The sequence below is a fragment of the Peromyscus leucopus genome, chromosome 16_21 (assembly GCF_004664715.2).
Source record: "Peromyscus leucopus breed LL Stock chromosome 16_21, UCI_PerLeu_2.1, whole genome shotgun sequence".
Lineage (NCBI taxonomy): Eukaryota > Metazoa > Chordata > Mammalia > Rodentia > Cricetidae > Peromyscus > Peromyscus leucopus.
Window position 1 is genome coordinate 58,047,336 of NC_051084.1, and position 26,616 is coordinate 58,073,951.

General features: G+C 37.9%; 1 protein-coding gene across 5 annotated transcripts in view; it reads left to right on the forward strand.

The window, feature by feature from the left end:
- Col19a1 (collagen type XIX alpha 1 chain) overlaps positions 1-26,616 on the forward strand; it is a 329,361-nt gene that overhangs the window by 115,793 nt on the left and 186,952 nt on the right. For all 5 annotated transcript variants that reach the window (XM_037199723.1, XM_037199720.1, XM_037199721.1 and 2 more), the window contains 2 exons: positions 15,592-15,645; positions 17,441-17,476. In XM_037199723.1, the coding sequence (XP_037055618.1) occupies positions 15,592-15,645; positions 17,441-17,476 (90 nt within the window). The remainder of the gene's footprint in view (positions 1-15,591; positions 15,646-17,440; positions 17,477-26,616) is intronic.

Below are 26,616 nucleotides of genomic sequence, written 5' to 3' on the forward strand. Positions count from 1 at the left end.
ACAGGCCTAGAGTATCTGACAGACCATTTTTAGAAGCAGGAATTCTGAAAGACCATCTTACCCTGTCTTGGCAGAGTTCAGTAGTCACTTTTCCTTGTGTCCCACTTGTCCAGAGAGGACAGCATTCGTACTGTCATCAGTTGAGGCAAAGGCAGTTCTTTGTCCAGTAGGCCATTTTGTGCTAAGAAGACAAACTTCCAAATGGAAATGTCTTAGAAGCCCAACATTCTTTTGGGATCAAATTGGTGCTGCCAGGAGCAATTGTGTCTCATGTTTAACAGAATTCTAAGTTATTTAAATGCCATATTCTCTAGGTCTATAAAGTGTTTGAAGATTATCTGTCCATCCGACCTATGTATCTATAAATTTGGATAACCTAACTAACATAAGTATAGAGATGACAAGCATAGATATCTATAAATCTGTAAGTCATATCTACCAAAGTAACATAAGGACTAAGGCTTCATGTAAACAAGGTAGACAGTCTGTAAGCAAATGTATCTGTATCAACATATAAGAATCCATAACAGTGCAAATTATCTAAGGCTGCTTTTTACTAAATTTGTTTACTATTATATACAATAATCTACCATAATATCTTATACCTATCCATTCCACTTTTCCTTTTTGTTTTGTTTTTGAGACACTTTTTATTTTTTTAAGGAGAATACTGAGTCTAATATTTTCTTCCACACCCAACCCTATAACCATCATCCATAACCCTGAGAAACATGAAACCTTTGGGAGAAAGGGCATCGTTTTATTAGATGGTATCTCTGTTGGGTACTGTAAGAAAGCTCAAATAGTTAAGTCTCAGTTATACTAACTGTAGATTATGTAGCAAGTCTCACAGTAATGGGTAATATTGTCTGAAATTCTGGCTAGAAGTGTAGTATGATGATGAGTACCATGGCATCATTCTGGACTGGTAGAGTTGTTGTTGGGGCCCCATCTTCCTTCTGGAGACTTCAGAGATTGCTATGGGAAAAACCTATTTTTTATCATGGAAAACTTGAACATTATTAATATATCAAAATGGAAAATTTGGATTTAAAGATGATATGACATGTAAGAAAGGATTCTGAGAAATCAAGAGTAAGCATAGAGAGAATTAGAATCTTGAAGACAATGGTTCCTTTTATTGGTTTCCTTCTGTCCCACACCAGAGGGCTCCTCTGATATGGGACTGAAGAAGCGCTCAACCTTTCCTTTTAGTAATATGCTTGGGTTTAGAGAAGGAGTGAGCCAATTCCATCTCCAAAGCCAGTTTGGTTTATAATTTAATTGGAACCACAACTTTTCTAGATTGAAAGAGATATAGATGTTAGACAGTAAGATTTTACCCTGTGTAGATTGGTACCAATAGATTCTTTCTTTCTGATGTAGATATCCAGATATCCAAGGCCTTATGATTTCTGGAAGATGGGTATTTACATTATTCTGGAAAGATAAAAACAGAACCCTACCCCAACCTTTGATTGTTAATTTTTTTTACAACTTGTAGGGATGTCACATTGGTGGATGAGCTTTTACTTCTCCTCATCAAGGGGTTTCTCCTGTTCGAATCAAATTTTTATTAATTTTGTTGGTATCCATAGCTTTTCTTCTCCTGCAGAAACAAAAGCAAAACCCCTTCCCCAACATAGGACATATCCAGGTTTCCATTCTGAGGTCAACACATCTTTGAAATAAACCGGTTGGTTTAGCTCAAGAGTTTTGTCTGTCGTCCAATATCTCTCCGCAGCTGTTGTTCCTTTCTCATCAGAATTGAGAAAATTCAAGGTTAATAAAGCACTATGCATTCTATTTCTAGGAGTCATTGTTACCTGTTACTGTTTATTTAGCATATCCTTTAAAGTTTGATTGGATCCTTCTATGACTGCTTGGCCTGTGGGATTGTGTGTTATACCTGTAACATGCTTTATATTGTAATAAGCAAGGAACTGTCTCATTTTATTGGAGACATATGCTGGGGCATTGTCTGTCTTAATTTGTACAGGTATTCCCATGATGGCCATAACTTGTAATAGGTATGTAATCACAGATTCAGCCTTTTCAGAACTCATAAGAGTTGACCACTGTAATCCTGAATAGGATTTTTTAATGCCGAATGCCATTTATTGAAGGAGGGAGGAGGTCTTAAATACAGGCTTACAGCACAATGGGAGAACCCCAGAGGGTAGAAGTTCACTACCAACATTTTACAATCTTGCATCTAAGCTGTTAAAGCCCATTATGCAGGATACACAGACAAGGAACTTCCCTTAAGCATTCAGGAGGGTGGAACGCAGGAGGGAATTAGCATAGGGAGGATATCAAGGTCAAGGTCAGCAAGCAAGGCAACAGTTACCCAAAACGGGGGCCAGGGTCCTACAGGTCCCCTTTTTACTAATACATGAGGTTCTTATTTAGGTTGCATGGGACGTCAGCAGGTCACCTTACACCCATCATGGAGACGCCTGCCCAGACCACACAGGCGCTCTGTCTTAGGTTGGTGAGTGCCCCTCCTGGGTATTACCCGTCTTTGAATACTCATTATCATACAGACTCAATCCTGTGTGAGCTGCAGAGTTAACTGCTGCCAGAGATCTCAAAGTGGTGCTGGGCTTGCAATGGTATGGTATGGTGTACATACTTTAATCTTCCAAAGCAAAATGAAACACATCCTTCTTGTTACCATCACCATCGATGCCTCTACCATCCTCACCATCAGCATCACCACCACCATCCTCACTAACACCATCACAGCCACCATCCTCACCATCGCCATCATTACCATCATCACAAACACTGTCATCTAACTTTGTAATTTTTTCAGCTAGTACCAAGTTTTCAAATGTCCTTGTAAGCACATATACTTTAAATAGGTACAGGGCTTAAATTTTTTTTCATCTGTAAGAACCATCATTTTCTTTTATTCTGTTTTGGGGTGATGGAAGCTGAACCCCAGATTTCACATAATTTAAGTTAGACATATAACATACCACAGAACTGAATCGCCAGAATTATTTCAAACTCGAGATTGTGTTTGTTGTCAACTAAATGTTAAATGTTGCTGATGGTACCCATGGAATTTTATTTGGCTTCTTGTGCCACAAATTCACTGCATCTTATTAACAACTGTTATATGCCTTAAAGGCAATATTTTTATTTCTTAAGTAATAAATATTTTCTTCCTCTGCCAATGGACTATTTTTTCAATTTTTTATTTGTATGTGTCTGGGTGTTTTGCCTGCATCTATGCTTATGCAACACATATGTATCTGGTACCTTTGGAGGCCAGAAAAGAATATCAGATCCCCTGGGACTAGAATTACAGACAGTTGTGAGCTGCCATGTGGGTGCTAGGAACTGAACCTGGGTCCTCTGGAAGAGCAGCCATTGCTCTCAACAGCTGAGTCATCTCTCCAGCCCTGTTATGACAGTCCTTTTGTCATTTTTCATCTGTGGCTATTTAGATCTTTTGCCCACTCCATAGTACCATCCCACAGTGCTATACTTACAACCTCTAAGCTTTCTGTCATACATAAAATTCCCTGTCTACATCATCATTTTCAATGAAATGTCTGTCATGATAGAGCTCAATAAATTGAGATCACTTCAAATGTGTCTAGGATAACAGAGAAATGATTTTTTGTTTGTTTGTTTGTTTGTTGAGACAGAGTTTGTCTGTGTAACAGCCCTGGCTGTCTTAGAACTCTCTTTGTAGACCTGGCTGGCCTTGAACTCACAGAGATCTGCCTGCCTCTGCTTCCTGAGTGTTAGGATTAAAGGTATGAGTCACCACTGCCCAACCTGAGAAATGATTTTTAAAATTCGGTTTGTTCATGTCTTTTGTATGGAGGGTCCAGGGAACAGAATATGCAAGCCATCACACACAAGTGGGCATCAGAGGATAGCTCAGGGAATCTATTCCCTCCCTTCCTCCCTCCATCATGTGGGTTCAAGAGATTGATCTCAGGCAGCTGGGCTTAGTGGCAAGTGCTCTTACTCTCTGAGCTGTCTCACTAGATAGTCAATTTTTAACTTTTTAAGGTATTAATCCAAAGAGCCACATGGAGCCACTAGGCATTGCAAATCTGGAGTAACTCCTCGCCTGATGTTTTAGCCTTAAAATCCTCCCTGCATTCTAGTGTCCACGCACTGTAAAAATTAGATTTGTGCATTTTATTGTTCCTGTATGTGTGTTATTATATACCAATGATTATTTATAGTTCATTTCATTAGATGCTAATAATCTTATAATAAAGGGACTACACATATGTATTTCTATTTGTAGAGTATTTCACTTTTTAATGTACTATTTCTTAAAATTGGTGCTTAATTTAATATTTTTGCAAGTAAAAATAATAATGGTCATTGAAAACAATTTAGAAGGAATAGAAATAAAAAAAGTCACAGTAGATATAGTACTACTATGTTTGTGTCTTACACACACAGATGCATACACACACATACATTATACACACACAACCTACACTATATATACAACACATTATACAATACATACCCACACATACTATACACATGAACACACAATACATACACGCTCTACACACAACAAACATTATAAACATGCACACACTGTACTGTATACACAACACACTCTACACACAACAAACACTATACACATGCACATACTATATACATGCTATTAAATGTACTAACCACTTACACTATATCACACAACACAGACCCATGGGGGAGTGAATTCTTTTTATATGTATTTATTTTGAAGTCATTACTGCTAATACAGCTAATACATATTTATTGCTAGGAAAAAGAAGCCGAAAACACTAACGTGTGATCTGAAATGAAACTCTCATAATCACTGGAATGCATCAAGCATCTGCTTTAATTGCTTTGGTGTGTTTTTCCCCCACTATTATTCCCAAGACCTGTAGAAAGCTGATGTGTAGATAATTAGATAGATGGATAATTAGGAAGATAACATTTTTAAGAAATTGAATTGTACTATAGGTTTACATGGTATGCCAGTAAATAACATCTTTCAGACAAACACTAAACAAAGATGGGTGTCACTATTGTTATATATTATCCACCCTGCTATTCATGGCCATTTTGAACAACTGTGACTTCATCAGAATATATGGTGACGGCCAGTAGCATATATTATTAAGGGCGGGGCCAGCAAAGCATCTTCACCACCTATTCCAGAATCCTGATTGGCTTGGTCTAGTGCAGGTCAGGTCCTCAGCAAGTTACTGCAGCCCCTCTGTGTTCATGAGTGTGATATCTGTCTTGTCCAGCAGACTTTCCACAGTACTCCTCCCCATCCTCCAACTCTTTCTGCTTCTTTCCCATAACTTCCCTAAGGTTTGAGTGGGGATAAGGACATAATAAAGATGTCCTAATTGCAGATGAACACTCTCTTAAAAAAAAAAAAAAAAAGAAAGAAAAAAAACATGTATTAGTTAATATGTACTCATTGGATTTTTTTCAATTTGTTCATTGATCATAACATAAAATCATAACATGACTTTAGTGGCTGCACCATAGTCCATTTCATCCATGTGCTGTAATTTATTGCATCATTTCTTGTTCTTGAGCACATGGAATGTCTCTCATAAATACCACTGCATTTACTACAAGGTGCCTTAAGCTTCTCATCTGACTATTTCCTTAGGATACATCTTAAAGAAAAATCACAAGGCCAGGTGGAAGGAACTGATTTAAGATCCTTGATACATATTGCCAAATTGCCCTCTGGAAAGTTATTCCTTGCTTATAGAAGGAAAGAAATAATCCCTGTTCAAATTCTACTCTAATCATTTTTTATGCAGCATTCCTTTGAACCTTTGAACTTCTTTGGTTTCAGGGCTCAGATCTGTTTATTTTTCAAATACACATTTCTTTCAGCAGATTAACAAATTAATCACTTTGTTTCATATATATCCAAACAGAATAAAGCTCTTGTTTTTCCTTAGTAAAGGGTTTGAAATACATTTTTTTTTCTTGTATAAATTATTTCTTTCTAGAGTGAACCAGAGCCAAAGGTGATACTGGTCTGGCTGGCCCTAATGGATAGGATATAAGCCTAATTCTCTTTTTAATAATGTTCTGTTTATATTTTACCACTGAAATATTCTATCTAACGCAATTAGAGTTGGCTCTCACTGGCAGAACCAGCCCCAGTCAAACAAAATGAAGGATGAAGGTAGGTTTTACACAACGTAATTTGCAGCAGTGTTTTTAGCATTATGGCAGGGCTCCTTCAGGCTTCCTTGACCCATGCACGTCCTTACCCACACCAATCCTCTCTTCATCTTTATTTCCTGCTTGATTTTTTTTTTTAAAAAAAAAGTCTTGTTTTCACTGTCATTTTCTTCCTGCATATGTTCATAAGTGATTTTTGTTCTCAGCCAGGGTTCACAGTCCACATCACCAATGTCTCCCTCTAGGGAAAGGTTGTGTTTGGAGGGGGGTATTTATGTAAACGGGAGAAAAAAGAGAAGGGAGGCTGTGTGCTAGGAGTATACACTCCTCCAGGAAGCAATGACATTTACCACCCCATGCAAGAGTTCTTCAAGCTAAAGTATACTAGTGCCTTTAACATCTTTGAATCCAATCCATATCCTTCCTTTTTCCTGGAGAGTTGATGCCCCTCTTTCCAGAATGTTACCACAGATCTTAGAATGAGATTTGAACAATAGCTTTTTTTGTTTGTTTGTTTCTTTTGAAATGGCTGTTGAAATGCAGATTGTACTAGGAGCTTAGAAAGTGACAACCCTTCTTTCCCTTAGTGTCTGTTCTCATTCACATACACACCATTTAAAAGTCTTACACTTTTTTACGGTTTAAAGGGCCACATTACCTGCCTTTATGAGTTAAGAATAAGGAAACACTATCCAAGGCTCTGTTCAGTTCCATAATGCCTGGTAAGCCTTTGAAATCCCTGCCATGCATAGAGATATTATGAAATCCATCTTGTGCTCAGTAAGACCTTCACAGCAGGAAGGAAGGCTGAAGATCAATCTTTTGGGACTGTGGAGAAAGTAATTTGAATTCCTGAGAGACTTGCTTCCAAAAGAGTAACACCCAGGAGTTCCCCCGGGCACAAGTTTCTGATTTAGTGCCTTGCTTACTTTCTGAGAATCTCCACTCACATCTTTACTGTGACACTCCTCCTTGTGGGTCCTCACCTTCGCAGTAACCTTCCTCTACTGTGGTAGGTGCTAGCACCCGTGGCTTCCAGCTGGGGAGTCTGTGTCTACCCCCATCGCCTTCCCTTGCTGATTCAGGACATTGACCCACGGGTTTATATGCAGCACCTGACCCACCTTGATGTCACTGTAGTATGATGGTACCTAGTGCAGTGGTAAGAGTTCTAGAGAATAAGCCAAGGTCCAGTTTTTACCTTAGCTATACAAGTCACTTCTCAGTCTGCTAAGGGCCACACTTAACATAGGCTACCAAAGTCCCCTCTGCTAAAGTATCCTCTGGTTTTATACAACGATGATTAAGATCGCAGGCATGGAAAGCATCATGAGATTTTAAAGCACTCATGTTTGTTTGTGAACCCCTCCTGCCTCATGAAAGGCACCTCGGAGGAGGCAGATCCAGAACGCGCTGAGAAGCAGAGCATAGAAAGCACTGCATTGTCAGGGTTAGTTTCCTTTCTCATTGCCATGGCCGACACCCAGCAAGAAGCAACTGAAGGAAGGAAGCATTTGTTTCAGCTCAGCTTGAGGGTTCAGTCAAAACGTTAAAGGAGAGTCACCGTGGGAGGAACAGGAGCTAGATAGCTAGTCACACTAAATCCAGAGTCAGGAAATAGAGAAAAAAGGAAGATGGTGTTCAGCTCTATTTCTCCCTCTTAATCAATCCAGGAATCTGGACCATGGATGGCACCACCCACACTTAGGGACTTCCCACCTCGTTTAACCCAAGCTAGAAACATTCTCGTAGACATTCCCAAAGATAAGACTCCTGGGTGAATCTAGAACCTGTCAAGGTGTCAAAACCTGGACTTCCTATATGTCCCACCTTATGTTTTAGGAAGTTTCATTTATAAGAGATTCTAAGAGAGATACAACTTGGGTCTTTGCCTAGTTTTCTGACTATTCTATAGTACTATCAAGGAAGCAAAGATGTTATATTACCGATTCCTTACTGGGTGCTTGGGGTAAGTTTTCAGCTGCTGTTTGCAGAGTCTTGCTTTTTTTAGAAACTTTGTCACTGTGTTATGCAGCCTAATGTGTAAGTAATTAAAGTGCGACCTAGGACAATGATAAAAGAGAAGGTGCTAGAGGGACCACTACAGATGTCTCATACATCTGGAGCTTGGTCCTTGAATAGAGGGAAAACTCAAACACATCCCCTTTATCATTATTAATGAAAAAACAATTACTTGTAAGAAATACAAGATTTTCAAAAGAGAAAACACTACAGTGTTGAAAGGATAGCCAAACTCCCTCTGTACAATATTTCTGAGGAAAAGGAGTGAGCCAGTGATCTCTAGAAGTTCCCAGACACAGTGGCTGGGGCTGAAATAGATACAGCATTTTTTTCACACATTTTAATAAAACTTGAATTTAAAGATTCAGAATGCCCCTCATGTTGTCCGGAGGTAAAATGATTAGGATTTTAGATTTGATTGATATACCCAGACATTTGAATATCTGTATAAATATTCTGGTAACCACAGAAAGTGCCCCAAACTTGAATAAGGCCAGACCTGTGGAGAACGCACTTGTGGGGACCTTTTCTTCTATGTGGGATGATCCTGCAGGAGGCAAGCTCCCGTGCCAACAAGAACAGTTCTATTTTTTTCATGCCTTAATTCCTTGACTATTAAGCATGCCACCAAACACGGAAAAGCACATTAATTTGCTTTCTTGGTTACTTAGTTGATATGTAGATGGTGTTTTCCTCCCTTGATTTTCCCAAAGATATTCAGAAGTCATGAGCAAGAACTAGGAGTAAGTAAAGAGTCTGTGTTCTTCTTTAGTCTCGTTAGTTCTGAAGAGTCAAGTGCTGTTAGGACATTGCCAGCTGTGCCTGTGGTAACATTGTTTTTACAAACTATTTTTATTAGAAATTTGAAATGTAATCTTGTAGGTGTAACAGTCTTATTAAATAAGAAACACAGAGCCAAATGCAGAGTTAAAAACCCAAGAGGTCAGAGTAGTAGCTAAGAGCTGAGACTAAAATCCCTTTCTTACCCTTCGCTGCCTCTGTCATCCTTCCCCTCAGAAAGAGACCTACTTCTTGTGTGTCTTTTTACTGACTTTCTGTTCTGCCTTCTCATTGGTTGTAAACACAACCACATGACCTCCTCGCCACTGCCTGTCTATACAGACCTCCAGGTCGTCTATGGTTGGTATTGAAAGAACCCCCAGGGGAGATCTTCCTTCAGGAGAGACCCCAAACCCCAAGGAACACACCGAAACCACCGATCAGATGCAAAAGCAAGAGGGTTTATTAGATACACGGGTACCCGGGGCGAAGTCTCTCGGAGGACTTGCGCGCCTTCCTAGGGCAAAGGGGACTTTTTATGGGATTCCAGGGCAGAGGCGCAGTTACAGAAGCAAGAAGCATAGTTACAGGGTTCCTATTGGTTGTTTCAAAGAAGGCCAGGGTGAACTTGGGGTCGTATGTGTGTGGCTGATTTGGCCTTGCCAAGGCCAGCTGCTTATTCCTCAAGGCCAGGGGGCCAGCCATAAAATATCCTGATTTGACTCAACTGTCTTTCTCCCAAGGCCGCCTACCACAGTTATCTCTCTCTCCCAAGGCCGGATGGCTGGCCATAGTTATCTCTCTCAAGGCCGGGTGGCTGGCTACAGCTGTGAACTCCTGTTTTTCTGATTCCTTCAGAATGGCGTTTCTTAGGCTAAGTTATTGGGGGGGGGGACATTTCATCGGCCCAACGCCCCATGTCCTCATAATGGAGCGGGGGTCTTTCAGTATTGAGATTTAAGGTGTGTGTCTCCATGCTGGCTGTATCCTTGAACATACAGAGATCTGCCTATCATGTAATCGGGATTAAAGATGTGTGCCACCACTGCTCTGCTTCTGCTATGGCTTGCTATTAGCTCTGACCCCCAGGCAACTTTATTTATTAACATACAAATAAAATCACATTTCAGTACAAATAAAATATCACCATATAATCTTCTGTCAGCATTATGGGCTGGCTAAATCAGGACATTATAGCAAGTTATTTTCTGAAGAAAAAAAGTAGCTTGAGAAAATTAATTTTATTCTATAAAACAGTAAAATCATCCTTCAATTCTGATTGCTCAACTAAAATAATCTCATTTTCCCAATAAATCATGCTGTACACCATTGCCTGTTGTTTTATTCTGAACTCCTAACTCCAAACCAAAGTGTTTCGGCACTTGTGACAATTCATGCTGACCTTGTAATTGCAGGCATTTACAGGATTTTATTTTATTTTTTTGAGACAGGGTTTCTCTGTGTAGTTTTGGTGCCTGTCCTGGATCTCACTCTGTAGATCAGTCTGGCCTCTAATTCACAAAGATCTGCCTGACTCTGCCTCCCGAGTGCTGGGATTAAAGGTGTGTGCCACCACAGTCCAGCCTGTGCAGTATTTTAATGGTGATTTTAAAAGTTAAGTCCCTATAGGGATTATAACTTCCAGAATATTCAGTTAAAATGCAAGTGAGAAAATTCATTACACCAATTTACCACCTTCTAAACTACTATCTACAATATAGTCAATTGTAATGATTCAATGGTTTCACTAAATGATTCAAACAGCATGGTTTTGATGGTTTTTGCTGTTGTATATTAGAATTTAATTTGATGTGATGTATCCTAAAATATATTTTTCTGTGCCAACTTTCTTACAAAATAGCTATCCTACTTAGTTTAGAAGGAACTACACTGTAGTCCATTCTTTCTCAGCTGGGTTCTGTGGGATTTAGGACAAGGCAATTCTCTGCCATGTGAGATTGTCTCTATTTATATGCTTTTGCATATATACATGCAGTAACTAAAAAAAAAGCCATGAATTCAAAGGAAAGCAAGGAGAGGTATGTGGGAGGGTTTGGAGGGAGGAAAAGGCACAGCAAAATGTAATTATATCATAATCTCAAAAAGAAGAAAGAAAAGCAGAATGTGTTGTGTCTTTGAGGATTCTGAATATTTGTGTGCACATGTGCAAGTGTGTGTGTGTGTGTGTGTGTGTGTGTGTGTGTGTGTGTGTGTGTGAACTTTGGGTTAAATGCCAAAGTACTAATAAACATATTTCCATTGCAGTTTAAGTGATATACACTAAGCAATATAGAAATTATAAGATTTTAAAATTTCTACAATTTACCCTTCAAAACATAAGATCTTATTGTAATGTATTGAAATGTAATCTTGTAGAAGTAACAGCCTTATTAAATAAGAAACACAGAGCCAAATGCAGAGTTAAATGCACAGTGATTCTGACTATGACCTACTAGTATGGAATGTGTTCAATAATAGTGTCTTAGAACAAACTTGAGAGGGAGTGCTATAAATGTGTTATTGTAAGCATTAAAGCCAGGCTGTCTACTTCAAATCCCAGTTCTTCCAGTAACTACATGTCACACTACCCTATGTATCCTCTCAGTTTCTTTATTTACTCATGGGGTGATAAGATTATTAGTACTTACAGGTGTCCTGAGAGGATCAAAGACATTATCATGTGCACAGTTTTAGAACAGTGCTCAGCATACAGCAAAAACCTTGTAATTATCCTCTATTAAAAATGTTGAAATGTGACATATTTAGCTTTAATAGATACCTCTTTTGCTAATTTGTTTTCACGTGGCATTACAATCTCAGAAAAGTAGGTTTCAGTCATTGAGTTTAGTCTCCTCTACACGCTCGTTTTGATCTTTGAAACATCCAGGATCAAAACTACCATATCCAACATTTCTAAAATAATCAGCAAAATCTCCTTCCTTATACCAGTGCATGCTGCACCACTACTTATACAAACCCTGAAATCATAAAACTAGAGATATCACATGCTAGCAGATGCTGCCATTGCTAGAAAATAAGATTTGATCAGTAGATGGGACAAGGAATTAATTAATAGCTTAGATTTGTAAACAAATAATATTATTTTATACCATCTGATATTTAAAGATGCTATATCACATGAGCAGTATATTTTCCAATAAAAATCCTGCAGTCCACTTGCTTTATATAATACTCTCCCTCAGTCTTCATTTTTCCTGTAGAGAAAACTCCCTGTCTTCACATTACATGCAGATACAACAACCATGCTTCAAGGAATCCCTATGTACAATGGTATTAATGAAATCCTTAATAATAGATATCCATGCATGTCTTAAGCTAAGATTCTGTTACATTTGGTGTTTTATGCTTTTTAACTTAAAGTTTTTATAGATAAAAAAAAAACTTCCCTAGGTGAATACTGTGCTTACATCATTTCTATTTCACTCTTATATCTCCCCCACCACTCCCTCTCATGTTGATGACCTCATCTACAATTTTCTTCATTTTACACACACCCCACACACAGAGGACCTACTGAGCCCATTTTATGATGTTCTTATGTAAATGTGTTTAGAGCTGACCACATTTTAAGGATTGGATAAATTATCAGTGGACTCATCCCTAGGGGAAGAAGAAGTATTTTTTTCCTCTCTTGCAGTCATTGATTGCCTGTAGCTCTTCATCTAGAGACGAGGCCTTGTGAAATTTCCTTTATCTGCACCATCAATAGATGTTGTCATTATGCAGGTCTTGTTTAGGCAACCATCCATATCGTCGAGGTTTTCTGGTTGCAGCATCTCTCCTATCTAGAAGGCACAGCTCAGCTGTTAAAGGTTAATGCTCACATTTCTAAACGTGTTTTATACTTTTGTACTGTCTTTCTTCCCCCCTCTGGCACTCAGTAACATTGATAGCAGCATCAGCATGACAGGAAGAGAAAAATCGTAGTTGCAAAAAGCATTACTGAGCTGCTTTTCAGAGCCTATCACAAAGCCATAGCTTTAACATCACAGTACTTTGTCACAAGGGACATGAGTTTCATGGGTCTACTTCCACAGCCATAGCTGTAGAAACTTGATGAATACAGTACTTCTCAACTGCATCTTATTCTCCATGACTTAAAGCACAGTTGTTACATATCTGTCAACCCGAGTGTGAAACAGAACAAAAAGCACTGTTCATTATCCTCACCTGTCCTGAAAATCATAAATAACCTTTGTTAAGTGCCAGCCCTCTACTAACTGTTCTTACCACTATGATTCTGAGCATCTCTTCAAAATTCCAATTGCTTATACCTACTTTATGTAGTTGCACTAACTACTTAGGATTATGCAATAAACATGAAAAGAACAGTTTTTAAGTCACCAGGAAGACTTTTTTTTTTTTTTTTTTTTTTTTTCAATTTTTTTTTTTTTTATATTTACTCTAGAATCAAGAATCGTTCTGTATTAAGTCACCAGGAAGACTTTTTATTCAAGACAGCTGTAACAGAGGCATTGCAATAAGGGAAGAGGGTCAGGCTCATCTCCAGATACAACAAAGACACGGTTTGAGTTGTAGACAGCAGCATAAAGGGAGCACTGTGTGGGGGAAATTACTAAAAGGAAACATCAAGTGTGGTACAGTTCTGATCTAAAAGAATTCTTACTAAAGCCAGACAAGAACAAGATGTCAAAGTAGGGAGATGAAGAACAGATGAGAAGAATGGGGCGGGGGGCGTTATAATCTAACTTAACAAGTTTTTAAAAAAGAATAACTAGGTTGAGCAAGCCAAGGACAGGAAAGGGGCATGGTCCAGACTTAGTTAGGAAGAGTGCTCAGAGGATCCTGAGTAAAGTTAGGTCATGGAGATTACCTTTGTAACCTTCTTGTTCTCTTGGGTCTGATCTCCAAAGTGGTGTAAAAATATAGGGAAAGCTACAAACACAAGACAAAAGTAAATATGTGACATTTTCTGTTAGGCACGTGGAGAAAGGAAAAAGAAACAGGCAAAATTACTTTTGATAATATACTATACTTGATCCATTGTTGGCAATTTTATCACTTCTATGAAAAGTAATATAGTACCTATCCTAATCTGAACTGCTCAGTAGTAAAGAACTTGATGGCATGAGCAAGGCTCTGGGCTCAGTCCTCATCACTGAGAAGAGTGGGGTGGAAGGAGAACATCAGCCAATGTGCAGCTACTGCATCAGACGGTGTGGGTCCAAAGTCTAGGACAATGAGTGACCACGAAGTACCTGGGAAAGGCTTATTGGATAAATGAATGGTAGAAATCCATTCACAGAAAAGGCACTTGTCTCCGCCTAAGTGGTTAAGATGTTCTTTTGCCAGGTTTTACTCTCAAGTGTCTACTGTTAGGGAAAAGGATAGATGAATATTACAAATAATAGTAGAGTAGTACACTTCAAATATATTTATTAAACACTAAAATAATGATTAAAATATGTTAAGGTATTTATTCATTTCAAAGTTGATTGTTTTCATTTTGTTTTGGGTTTGGGTTTTTATTTTTTATCTTATTTCTTTAATTGCAATACTGAATTATTTGCAAAATGAAAGCTCTGGTCTTTATCCTTCTTTTGTTGTTGTTAATGTCTAAAGTGGTTTCCACATTCTCTGTACAACAAAATTATTTTATCTAATTTTTCCCTTGGATTCTATATTGAATACCTACCTGTGCATTATTTACTCACTACTAAAGACCAAGGTAGTGATAGCTAGATTCCTCAGCTAGGAACAGTAAGATGTTTTGACTTACACTGTGTGTAATATCACTCCCGAATGCTTCTATTTTCCATTATCCTTTCTCCCTCAACTAATGTGTTAAAAATGAAGGCAGATGTCTTTCCTATTTGCCACCCAGTTAGGATATGTCCATCCGACTTGCCTTCTGTTTCCACTGTGAACACATTCAACTATAAAATTGATGTGCCTTCACCAACTAACCTCTAAAACAACCAAGAGTCCAAAGATTTGTGAAAGTATTTATCTGACAATCTCTCTATGTCTCATGTAGCTCCATTTGATGGCTTTGTAGATCCAAGTTCAAAAAAGGAAAGGAATTAGAAAACTGAAACCTACTTTCAAATGGGCAGTATGCTACATTTTTGTTCTTGCCTGGTGAGTGACAGGAAAAGAACGTAGCTTCTGTAGCCCTCCTCCCAATAATTAAATTTCTTGATAGAGACATGAACATGTTTTTGATGTAACTCATGAATTCTTTGGCAAGCTTTATAAAGACTAAATCAATGCTAAATCAGAGGTATTTACAACATTCACAAATTTAATCCAAAGAGGATACTTAAAAGCTCATATAGATCTAAATGATGTTCCCCCAGATGGTGAATTAATGTAATTTTAGCAGGAAGCAAAGTTGCACAAATATGCAATATTGAGGCCTCGCACTGGTTTAATGCATCTGAAGGCACCACAGCGCAGATGTTGCTTATCACATTGGTGCCAGTTGCCTGTCTCTCTCCACACTACAAAGGGAAGGATGGGACTTGGGAGTTCAGGAAAACATGATTCATTTTCTTACTAATAATTTGTCAGTAATTGAAGCTCTTGGTGACTCTTATATAGAAAATGATTTCGTTATGTTCTTTTCAGGGTTTGAAAGGTGACTTGGGTCCTCAAGGTCCACCTGGCCCAAAAGGAGAAAAGGTATTGTATCTACTCCCAGAGTGTCCCAACTTTATTTTAAGATTCCCCCCCAAAACTGAGTGACTTCTTGTAGATCCCATCCAGTTGCAAAATCATCCTGAGATGAATGGAAGGCTGTTCTATGAAAAGCCTCTGCGTGAGGAAAGCCTTTTGGTTGCTTTAGTGTGAGAGACTGTGTGTGCCATCACTAGTTGACGTTAACACACGTATAAAACCAGTTTCTCACCTTAACTCAACAGCATGAGGTGTTCCAACACCACATTAGCAAAGGTGTCCTATGTCAGGAAACTCAGACAACAACACGAAGCTGTCACCTTAATAATCAAGCAGGTGGCTTCGGAGGGAAGGAAGCGAACTTCATACCTCAGCTTTAGATTAAATGCTCCATTTCTTGTGTACCATTCTATATCAGCATTTTGGCAGTGACCTTTCAGTGAGAGCTAACAAATATTAAAGGTAAGGGTTGTGTTGAGTAGGGTAATTAAGCAATTCTGATTCCATGGGAGTTGTACATGTCTGCATTTTATTTCTCCATGGTCATCAGATGCAGAATTCCTTGTCCATCTTAAAACATTTATCTCTGAGTTAGAGATGATCTCACAGAGCAATCCTTGGGGACTGATTTTAGTTCTATAACAACTGTTATTTTAGTGCAGTTGTCCCCAAATAATGAATATACAATGCTGTGTCTTAAAACTTGAGATAACTAAGTTTAACGATAAAAGGAGAAAATCCTAGATATACTTGACATGACAGTCCCACGGCACGCAGGAACATGGACTCCATAATGTTCAAGGCAACAAAAAACACAGCAAGGACACTCAGTCCTAATGACAGAGTTCTCACTAAATGAGTAGAGAACCTAGACAGTAGAACACAGAAGTGACATGTCATGAACTTGTGGGTACTTTTTCAATGACTTTTTGTTTTTAAACAGGGTCTCACTGTGGAACCCTGGTTGGCCTGGAAACTGCTATGCCAATTAGACTGGCCTTAAAAATCATGGCTAACCTCTACCTTCCCAGTGCTGGGATTTAAAGTGTACACCACGACCGCCACAGCCAGCATTATCAAAGACTTTTTCACAGTCAGTACACACACCTAGAAACCTGCATTCACACAAGTCAACAAAGCAGTTCTAGCACTGGAAGTTACACAGATGGAGGAAAAGCCTTTGAACACTGAAGGCAGAAGTGATGCCCATTCAGCAGAGCCTAGGAGAGGTGGTGGGAACCGTTCTTTGCAGCTGGAAGGCACAGAGTGGGGGGGGACCCACTTATTATTTCTGCTGATGCTCATACTAACTTTGTCAGATAAATTATCTGTCTCTATGACGCTTCCCAGCTGCTCCGTTGGCGAGTAACCATATTTGGAAAGATAATTTTTTTTTTCTAATTTTGGATTTGTAGTCAAAAGAATAGAAAATTAGATTATTTTAGTTTTTCAAAACACGTTTTGCTACCGCAGAAAGCACAAGGGCACACGAGGCGATTTTTATATCATAAGCCCTAAAATGAACATAATGAAGCTCTCATCGTGCAGAAAATTTTTCAAGGAAAATTCTATTTTTGTGTCCATTCAGATTATGAATTTGGTGGTAGGGAAATGGGGGTAGGTCTGGGAGGAATTGGAGTGTGGGGGAAGAATATGAGCAAAATATAGCATATGAAATTCTCAAAGAATAAATAAAACCATAAAAAAGATTTATCTGTATATATTGCTTCTTCCAGAAACCTTTAAATAATGTACAAAAAGGTGCTGTTGGTAATTGCAACTTTTCTTTCACCTATTTTAGGGTGATATGGGACCTCCTGGGCCACCAGCCTCAACTGTAAGTATTCTTAAAGCAAAAAAAAAAAAAAAAAGAAAGAAAAAAGAAAAAAATTAAAATATTTTATTTTCTATTCATATAAGCCATGTAGTATTGTGGAACTGATAGTGAAATCTGAATATGCCTAGCAAACCTTCTCATTTTAAAGATGGATTCCTGCCCTGAGCAGTGAAGTACTTGACCCAAGGTCTTAAGGTAATTTCTTACGGGAGTCTGTAATCAGTATCTACCTCAAACAATTTTCTACATCTTTCCCATGGTTAGTAACCATGCCCCTGTGTTTTATTACACATTATTTTGTAGTAAAAATATATATTATGTGTAAAAGGAAGTAGAAAGTTCTACTTAGCCTAAAAATTATAAAAGTGACACTAGATATAACCATCCAGTAGGAAAAACAGCTAGCTCCTTCCTCCCTTTTCTTTTATTCCCTTCCTTTCTTTCCTTCTTTCTCTCTCTCTTTCTTTCTTTCTTTCTTCTTTCTTCTTTCTTCTTTCTTCTTTCTTCTTTCTTCTTTCTTCTTCTCTTCTCTTCTCTCTTCTCTCTTCTCTCTCTCTCTCTCTCTCTCTCTCTCTCTCTCTCTCTCTCTCTCTCTCTCTCTCTCTCTCTCCCCTTCCTTCCTTTCTTTCTTTTTTAACATGGTCTCACTACTGAGCACGACTAGCTCACCAAGAACTCAGAACTCACTATGTTGTCCAGGCTGGCTTTGAACTCATAGAGACCCACCTGCCTCTGCCTGCTGAGTGCTATGCTTAAAGGTGTGTCCCATCAAGTGCAGCCAAGAGCTGCACTTTCGCACTGATGGTTACTTTGCCCCAAAGCCTGCCAGAGGCTATTGCTAATTCCCATGATTTACTTGTAAGATATACAAATGATAAAATGGCAACAGATTCATGAGAAAATTTAATAATGTGCACATGATAAGGTAGTTGCTAATTAAATTTTCATCATTTCTTAAGCACGTAATCATAAATATATGGTATCTTCCCATTTAGATACGATGTATTACTGCAGATTTTCTGCATAGAGCATAAAAGATTCGTGTTTAACTTAAGAAAGACTCTAAGCTTAAAGGAAAAGAAGCAAGTTTTTTTTTTTAAAGATCAAGTGTAGCCTGATGTCTGTCAGATTTCATGTTGATATTATGAAGTACATAAATTAAGCATGAAGTCACTAATATTCAAACTCCCATGATGATGCTAGCAGGTCAGGGTTAAGGATGTCTCCCAGCACTCTGAATGGAGCTTTGCTATCTGTAGAACACAGGAATTTGAAGGGTTTTGATTTTGTACATGTGTATTTTTCTTAGAAGTTGAATACCCCAAATGGAATGATAGTAATGTCTTGCTCACATTTTCCAACTGGCATTTAAAGAAAAACTATTTCTCGGGGTACAGGAAACTCAAGAAGCCAAAAAGGGTCTTACTTAAGAAGAGCCAAATTCTATAAGGTTTTTCTTTTCAAAGTTGAATAAAATGATTTTGAATCAAACTTTTACCATTATGCCTTCCATTTTATACATTTTGCAATTAAAATTTTATTTGGCATCATTTAGAGCTAGGCTTGCTTATCTTGTGCAAGGCACATGACTTTTTCTTCAGTTAAGTTATATGTCCAAGTACTTCACTTAGTCATTTGATTCCCTAGCCATTTTCAACTTTTGTTTGAGGGCTGAATTGTGACCTTTGTTTATCATTTCACTTGAGATGGAATGTTGGACCCTTAGCCAGGAAATTATATAGGACTCTATCTACACTGTGCATGTTTCATAGCAGCTGGTTCCTTTTGGCTAATGGAACACCCTATGGTGGCCTCCGCCATTCATCTAAGATGCACTTTAAAGAGACAAAGCTAAGATACTTTTGCTTTATGGTGTCTAAAGATATGGCAAATCCAAATCCCAATGAAAAGAGTTGCATTTTATAAAATAAAATAATATTATGTGAGTATTGCTATTTGATGTGTTTGCCGTTAATTTGTTTCCTTATGTAGACAATCAACCTTCATCTATAAATAGGGGTGAATTGAGGTTAATATCAACCTGAATACTCTAAATATTTAATTTATCTTATAATGCAGGTTAATATTTTATTAATTGAAGTAACTGATATCAGTCTTCCGGGAAGCCAAAATGACTAACTGCTCTATATTATATTAAACAAGACAATGATATATCAGTTCATCCATAGTAGTTCTTAAAACCAGTTGCCCACTAAAATTCACTGGAAGGTTTTAGAAAATACCAGTTTGGGCCTCCATCACCCCAAATTCTAATTTAATTGGTCTAATGTGGGACCAGTACATTTTTTAAAAGTCCCATAAGTAGAGCTAAATATGAAGTTGGAGTGGAAAACCATTGTTTATGGAAACTGTAGTGAAATAACCTTCCTTCTGCCTAGAAAATTTTTAGAATGTTGAAGTACTCTGGCTTTGAAATCCGACTTAATGCACAGCAATAAAGAAATATCTCTATCTTGGGGAGGCATACTGGTAAAAATCAAGATAGAAAATGGCTTGGCTAAGTAGAAGGGTTAGGGCTAAGAATGCCTTTCAACTACAGCTTTAATCCAGCTATTCAAGTATTCCTGCAGGGCTAGATGCCTTAATGCTTCTCAAAATTTAAAGTGCATAGGAGCCACCCAGGAAATCTTCTTCAAGAGCATAGTTTTATTCTGTAAGTGTGAGGTTGAGAATAGAAATTATACATTCTCAGTAGGTATCTTCATAAAAGCTGATGGCACTCCTGGTTCATGGCTCAAACAAGGCTTAACACTCTTTCCAGCTCACCACCTTATTTCATAGGTCAGTAGTTCCCCATCTTTGCTTCATATTCAAATCACCACAGACACTTTGAAAACTTATTTAACTTTAAGGCTGTAGTCAATGTCAGTGATGTCAGAACCTCTTGGAAAAAAAAAATCTATGCAGTCACAGTTTAAATTTTCCTAAGGTAACTTCTACATGGTGAGACCCACAGTCTTGAAAGCACACCTAATGATTTCTGCAGCTTCCTCTTGAAATTCTTGAGCAAACATTTTGGAGTCACTCATTAGTTAGTATTTGTATCAGAAATACCCAATGATTACTTTTGGGACTTCTGAGAGAGACTAGATGCTTCAGTAATACCAAATATTTGGTTCCTGAACTTCAGCCTATATATGTGCAATCTACCAGCAAGTCCAACCGTGATTTTTCCTTTTCCTAAGCAACTTCACAGTCATTGACAATTCCAAGGCAGAGAGTACAAAAGACTCTCCGCGTTTACACAGCTGAGCTGAGTAAGGAGAGTGACCAGGCTTAATTGCTTTCCCCATCTAAACCACAGTACTTACGCATTTTGATTTACTCTAAAGCTTTGTTTAACTATGAATGGAGAGAGATAGGAATTGAGTATAATGTCTTTGCATGCAGGAAGTTTGTGGTAAGTTAAGTTTATTGCAGTTATTTCTCTATCCCTGTGAATCATCGTGCTTTGGCTATTGGTTTCAAATTGAAAACTCAAGTGAAACCGAATTGTAAATAATCCAAGACAGGATACAAAACCATCTATTTTCATTAAGTGTTATTTTTGTTTCTTATTTGGACTTTATAACTTCTCATGTATGACTGGGTCTCAGTGAAAAAGTGGAAGCCAAATTTGCAAGGAATCGAGAAAAGTCAAGTTGATGAAATGGTATGAAGGGCAGAACCCTGGAGCAGGTTCACTAGAAAAGTTCAGTTGCAGCAATTCTTACGCTTTCCACCACCTCGCAACCACTGACTGTTTCTCCTTGTACAGAATGCCTTAGAAAATACAGAGAACAGGGCTACTGAGAAGATGGATCAAAATGGCACTGCACTTTCCAAATGTAGTCCATACTAAATTAATTGTTGACTTGGTGGACATAGTTCATGTTCCAATTCCAGAGCTGAATCCCTTTGATAACATTTGGACCCTTCAGTAGATTCTTCTTCACAAGTCATATGAACAAAACTCCAAAGTGACCACATGAGGGGGGCGTATTTACCCAAAACCAAACAGACAAACAATAAAGAAGGAGGTGGGGAAGAAAGAAGAGGCAGCAAGGAAGGAATGAAAGAAAAGAGAAGGAAGAAAGGACTGGATAAATGAGGGAGGGAGGGAGGGAGGGAGGAAAGAAAAAAGGGATAACCTGGGGACTGAAAACAGAGATGAATTACCCCTATGTCTCTTCTATCTTTGACCTCTAATTATTATGTCAGTCTCCTTGGCTTGACAAATCTGAATGATTTTTGATATTATGTAAGTAAAGTTGCAAATCTTCCCAGATACCTTCTTTAAAGCATTTCCAGATTATTCTAATAACAAAACATTAAGTAATAACCTCAAGAACAACCCGGTGAATCTGAGAGTGGAACACAGTCTACAAAACCTTGCCCAAGAATCTTCTCTAAATACCTAAGCCCAAAGGAAGGTAACCTCCCTTCCTTCAGCACCCATCAACCAGCAGTAGCTCCTCATACAGGTCTCCAGAGTCCTTCTCCTTCCACACTAGGAAAACATTTTCTTAAGATTATAATTACATTATTTGGTCCCTTCTCTTTATTCCCTCCAAACCCTCCCATATACATACCCTTGCTTTCTTATCCATGGCCTCTTTTTTCATTAATTGTTGTTACATACATGTATGCATCACATATATGTTGATGTATGTATACTAAATATATAAATATAACCTGATCAAGGAAAACAATAGACATGCTAACATGAATAGGAGAAAACTCAAGAGGCCTCAGTCCTACACAAAGAACTACAGGCAACTAAGGAATGCTGAGAAGGGAAGAAACAGTCTTCACCAGAACAGAACACACCAATTGGTAGTCCAACACTAAATGGTCAACCTTGAAAACATGCTTGAGTTTTTAACTGCCTCAATCCTGTGCAGGTCTTCCAAAGATAAACATGGCCACTGTGATTTCATGCCATGCCATGTCCAGATGACCACACTTCATAGCACCTGTCCCTATCCTCCAGTTCTTAGATTCTTTCTTAACACTCTTCTTAGACATTCCCTGGGCCTGTAGATAGGGGAGATGAGAAAGGTGTCCCATCTACACCCAAACACTCAGTCTCTTGCACTCAACAGTTTGAACAGTAATCCTCCTCTGTGTTATCCACTGCCCACTGCAATAACAAATGTCTCTGACCAAGGTTGGGAACAGAAAAAAAGGAAAAATCTAAAATATCAACACAAATATTTAGAAGGTAGTTTGACAACATGGCCACTTAGAAATCAACATCAATAGGCCTATGAATTCCCTATTCTTGGGGCTTGACTATGTTTAAAATACCAGTCATGAATTCTGCCTATAGAACAAGTTTCAAATCCAATCAGGGTAGAAATTGGTCACTGCCATAAACATTTTCTCCACTGTTGTACCAGTGGACACATTCTGGCTGGCAGATGCAGTATCCAGTACCGGGCAAGACCATCGGTGTCTGTTCTCCCCCAGTATCCTACACAGTACCTTAGAGCGCTGTGAAAGACGGCCAGCAAGGAGAGTTTCTTGTCAAGTTCAAGACTAATTCCTCTGTATCCTGCAACCACAATGTGTGGTGTCTTTAGCAGCAGAGCCTTACCATCTAGCTAAAGTAGGTAACCAAGAGCAATGGCAATAGTTTCTGTTGCTTTCAGTATCTCTGGACCCTCTCCAGCCAACAACTGGAGGGAAGTAACTGCTACCCACTGAATGAAGGAGCTACTATGGCCAAGTTTTAGAGCAGCACAACTCTATAGATACAGATCAATATTTAATAAGCAATTTGACAGCATGACCATTTAGAACACAGTAATAGGTTCTTATCTATGGCCTGATCTCTACAGCCATAGGCTTTTGTCCAGGTTACAATAGTAAGCATGAATTTTCTCCTGTTTAATGAAGAATATGGAGCATAATGCATACTGTATTTATTATTTAAAGTAAACAAGTGCTAATAACCTATAATATTGCATTAGGTATTTTTTAAAAAAGAAAATATTAATAGATGTCTACTTTTCTTTTTTACTCTAAAGAAGTCATTATATTAATAATAATGTGTGATTACTACTTGTCTATGTTATAGGCATGTACTTAAAATCATGTTGGGCTATATCTTTTTCATACATGCTGTTCTTTGGGGAAGAAGTATCTCCTGTATGCTATTTCTTACCAGGTTTTGAGCTTTATCCGTGTGGATGTTGTAGGTTATATTTATTCTTTTTAACTGATTTACAATCTTCCAATAGGTACAAAACTTTCACACCAATAAAGATGTGAGAATTTTTCTGTTGATATTTTCATTTACTAACAATGTACAATGAATCATTTTGTGCTTATCTCTCATGAACATGAGTGTTTTCTTGGTTATATATCTACAGGTAAAGTCATTGTGTGATAAAGAATGTCCTTTGTCAAATTTAACAAGATACTAATTTCCCTCTCCAAAGTAGCTATACAAACTATTGGCTTGTCAGTTTATAAAACTTCTAAAAGCAACTACATCTCAACAATATTTAACACCGTTATATGTTTTAGTTCCAGGATTCTCAAAGTCCTGCAACAGATTTAAATACTTATGGTGCTTTGGGTTATAATATGGGAGGCATTAAAAATCAATGAGAGAAAGAACAGACCACCCCAAATATTATACTGAGGCAGCGGTTTTTCCAAGAGGCAGAAAAATATGTTACTCTCTCATAGTATTTCTTTTTTCATGCTGGCATATATTTATGACCTTAGTAAGATAACAAATTTGTTTGTATAGTCTCACATATTTACTTATAGCTAACCATACTGTCCTCGTTTTAGGATGATTTTCTCATCTTTCCAAAATGTCCTCGAATGACACAGGCATGGGAACTCATAAGTTTTATATTAAATGTGATCCTTCTGTTTCTTGTTTTCTGTTTGATTTTTTTGAGGGTAATTTAAAGAATATTGGATAAAGAAGATAGCAGAACTGGCCTTTTTGCATCTAAGTGTGCCAGAGTTTTACATTAAACCTGGAACTTTTCTGATTGTTTTATTCTGTTTTTAGATTTGGCTAAAGAAATTTCTTTTTGCTTTAATTTGGCAGAATTTTTAGGTAGCCTACACATTGAATTTATGGTCTTTTCTGCGTATGTTAAAATAGACAAGTATTCTTTTTTCTTCAACACCTCAATATGGTAAACTACCTTATATATGAGTGTGTGCCATCTCACTGCCCTAAGATAAGACCTACTTTGCCATGTTGGATATTTTTTCACATTAATGAAGGAAGTGGGCTTTGGTCTGACCACTCATTTAAAGGCCCTCCCCTCTCTTCTGGGTTCTGTTACTTGTGATAAGAACTCACCAATCAGAATGTCCCATTTTTCATAGGCAGCTTTCATCGTTTTTTTAATCACATTTTAGGTCTTTGATGCAGTTAGGTGTATGTGTGTTTAACTCTGTCCTAAATAGTCTCATGAAATTTTCAATTTATATCTTTCACATAATCTGGGGAAATTCGATCATTTCCAGTATGTCTTCTGCCTCATTCTTTTTCTCTTTTGAGATATTAGTTTCATATTGTTGAGTTTTTAAATAGTGATCTCCTTACCTATTAACCTCTGTTCATTGTTTTCTTTTTTCCTTCTTTAGAAGGGATAATTTCTAGTGCATTTTTGTCAGGCTCACTAATGCTTTGGGTATCTTTGGTCTATTGTTAAATCATTGAATGAATGTTTTTTAACATAGAAAATATTTTTAAATTGGTGAATCTCTTTTTAAGTGGCTCTTTTTCATTAATATTTTCTACATTATTATTTATTATGTCTATATTTTCCTCTAGTTCTTGAGAACTTAGTTTTTGTTCTTGAGTGTTAATAGATGCCTTAAAATACTCCTTTGTTAAGTCTATCATGAGGAATGTCAGGCTGGTTAATCTGATTGTACTGTTGGTAGAATGGGTTATGTTTATCCACTTACCTGTGTGCCAAGTAACTTTCTTTTACATTTACCTGTCAGTGATGACTTAGAGGACCTCTGTTATAACTTGTTTTCTAATGATGTGAGAAACATCACACCATAACCAAAAGCAACTCAGAGAGGAAAGCATCCTTTCATCTTACAATGGAAGTTAGGGCAGAAACTCAGAGGCAGGAACCAGCAGACAGGAACTCAGGAACCAGGAGGCAGGATGTGAAGCAGAGGACATGGAAGAATGCTTCTTACTGGTTTATTCCCCTTGGCATGCTTTCTTGTACAGCACATCCCAGGGTGGCACCTCCCACAGTGTGCTAGGCCCTCACACTTCAATAATGAATCAAGAAACTTCTCTACAGATACAGCTAAGTGGATGGTCTGATAAAGGCAATCCCGAATTGAGATTCCTTTTTCTCAGATAGGACTGAAGATGTATCAAGCTGACACAAACTGACCAGCACAGATCCTGTATTCTTTTTACTTCTCTGGAGATCAGTAATAGTTTTCATGTGTTACGTTAGCTGAACTTGAATCACAAACTCTTTCCTTTCCAGTTGGCACTAATTCTAAGCCCACTTTTAAAAAAAATTTCCCCTAAATTGGAGAAGATCAGTCAGAGATTTAAACAATGCTTAAGTTCAGAATTTGTGACAAACTTTTTTCCAGGGCTTTGTAAATCCCTTCCATCCCTAGCCTTTACTTTCCAGGGATGGCTTTTGCCCCAAACTCTAAACTTGGATCTTTCAATTCAGTTGCCTGCAGGCCTCTCTTTTAGCGGCAGTACGACTTAGATATGACCTTGTGCTCAGACTAAACGTCTTCAAAACAAGAAAAGGGTCCCCATGCTACTTCACTTTTCCAAATATTGACTCCAGTCCTGTATCTACCAACTAATGTTATATTTCCAGTCTCTTCAGGTGATCGTTAGCACACACACACACACACACACACACACTTTATGTTTAGAAATAACAATTTACATATTAGACAAAGCTACAATAGAATGATTTGATATTGTTTTAAACTGGAAAAAAACAGGTGAAATTTTCAGATTATAGAAACCCCTCACCCTAGGGGGAATCTTTAAATCACTTATGCTGAGAGAGTCAATGCAACAGCTGCATTCATTGACTCACTGTGTCTAACGCCTCTTGCACTAATGATCAAAGGAATGAAAACAGGAAATCCAGCCT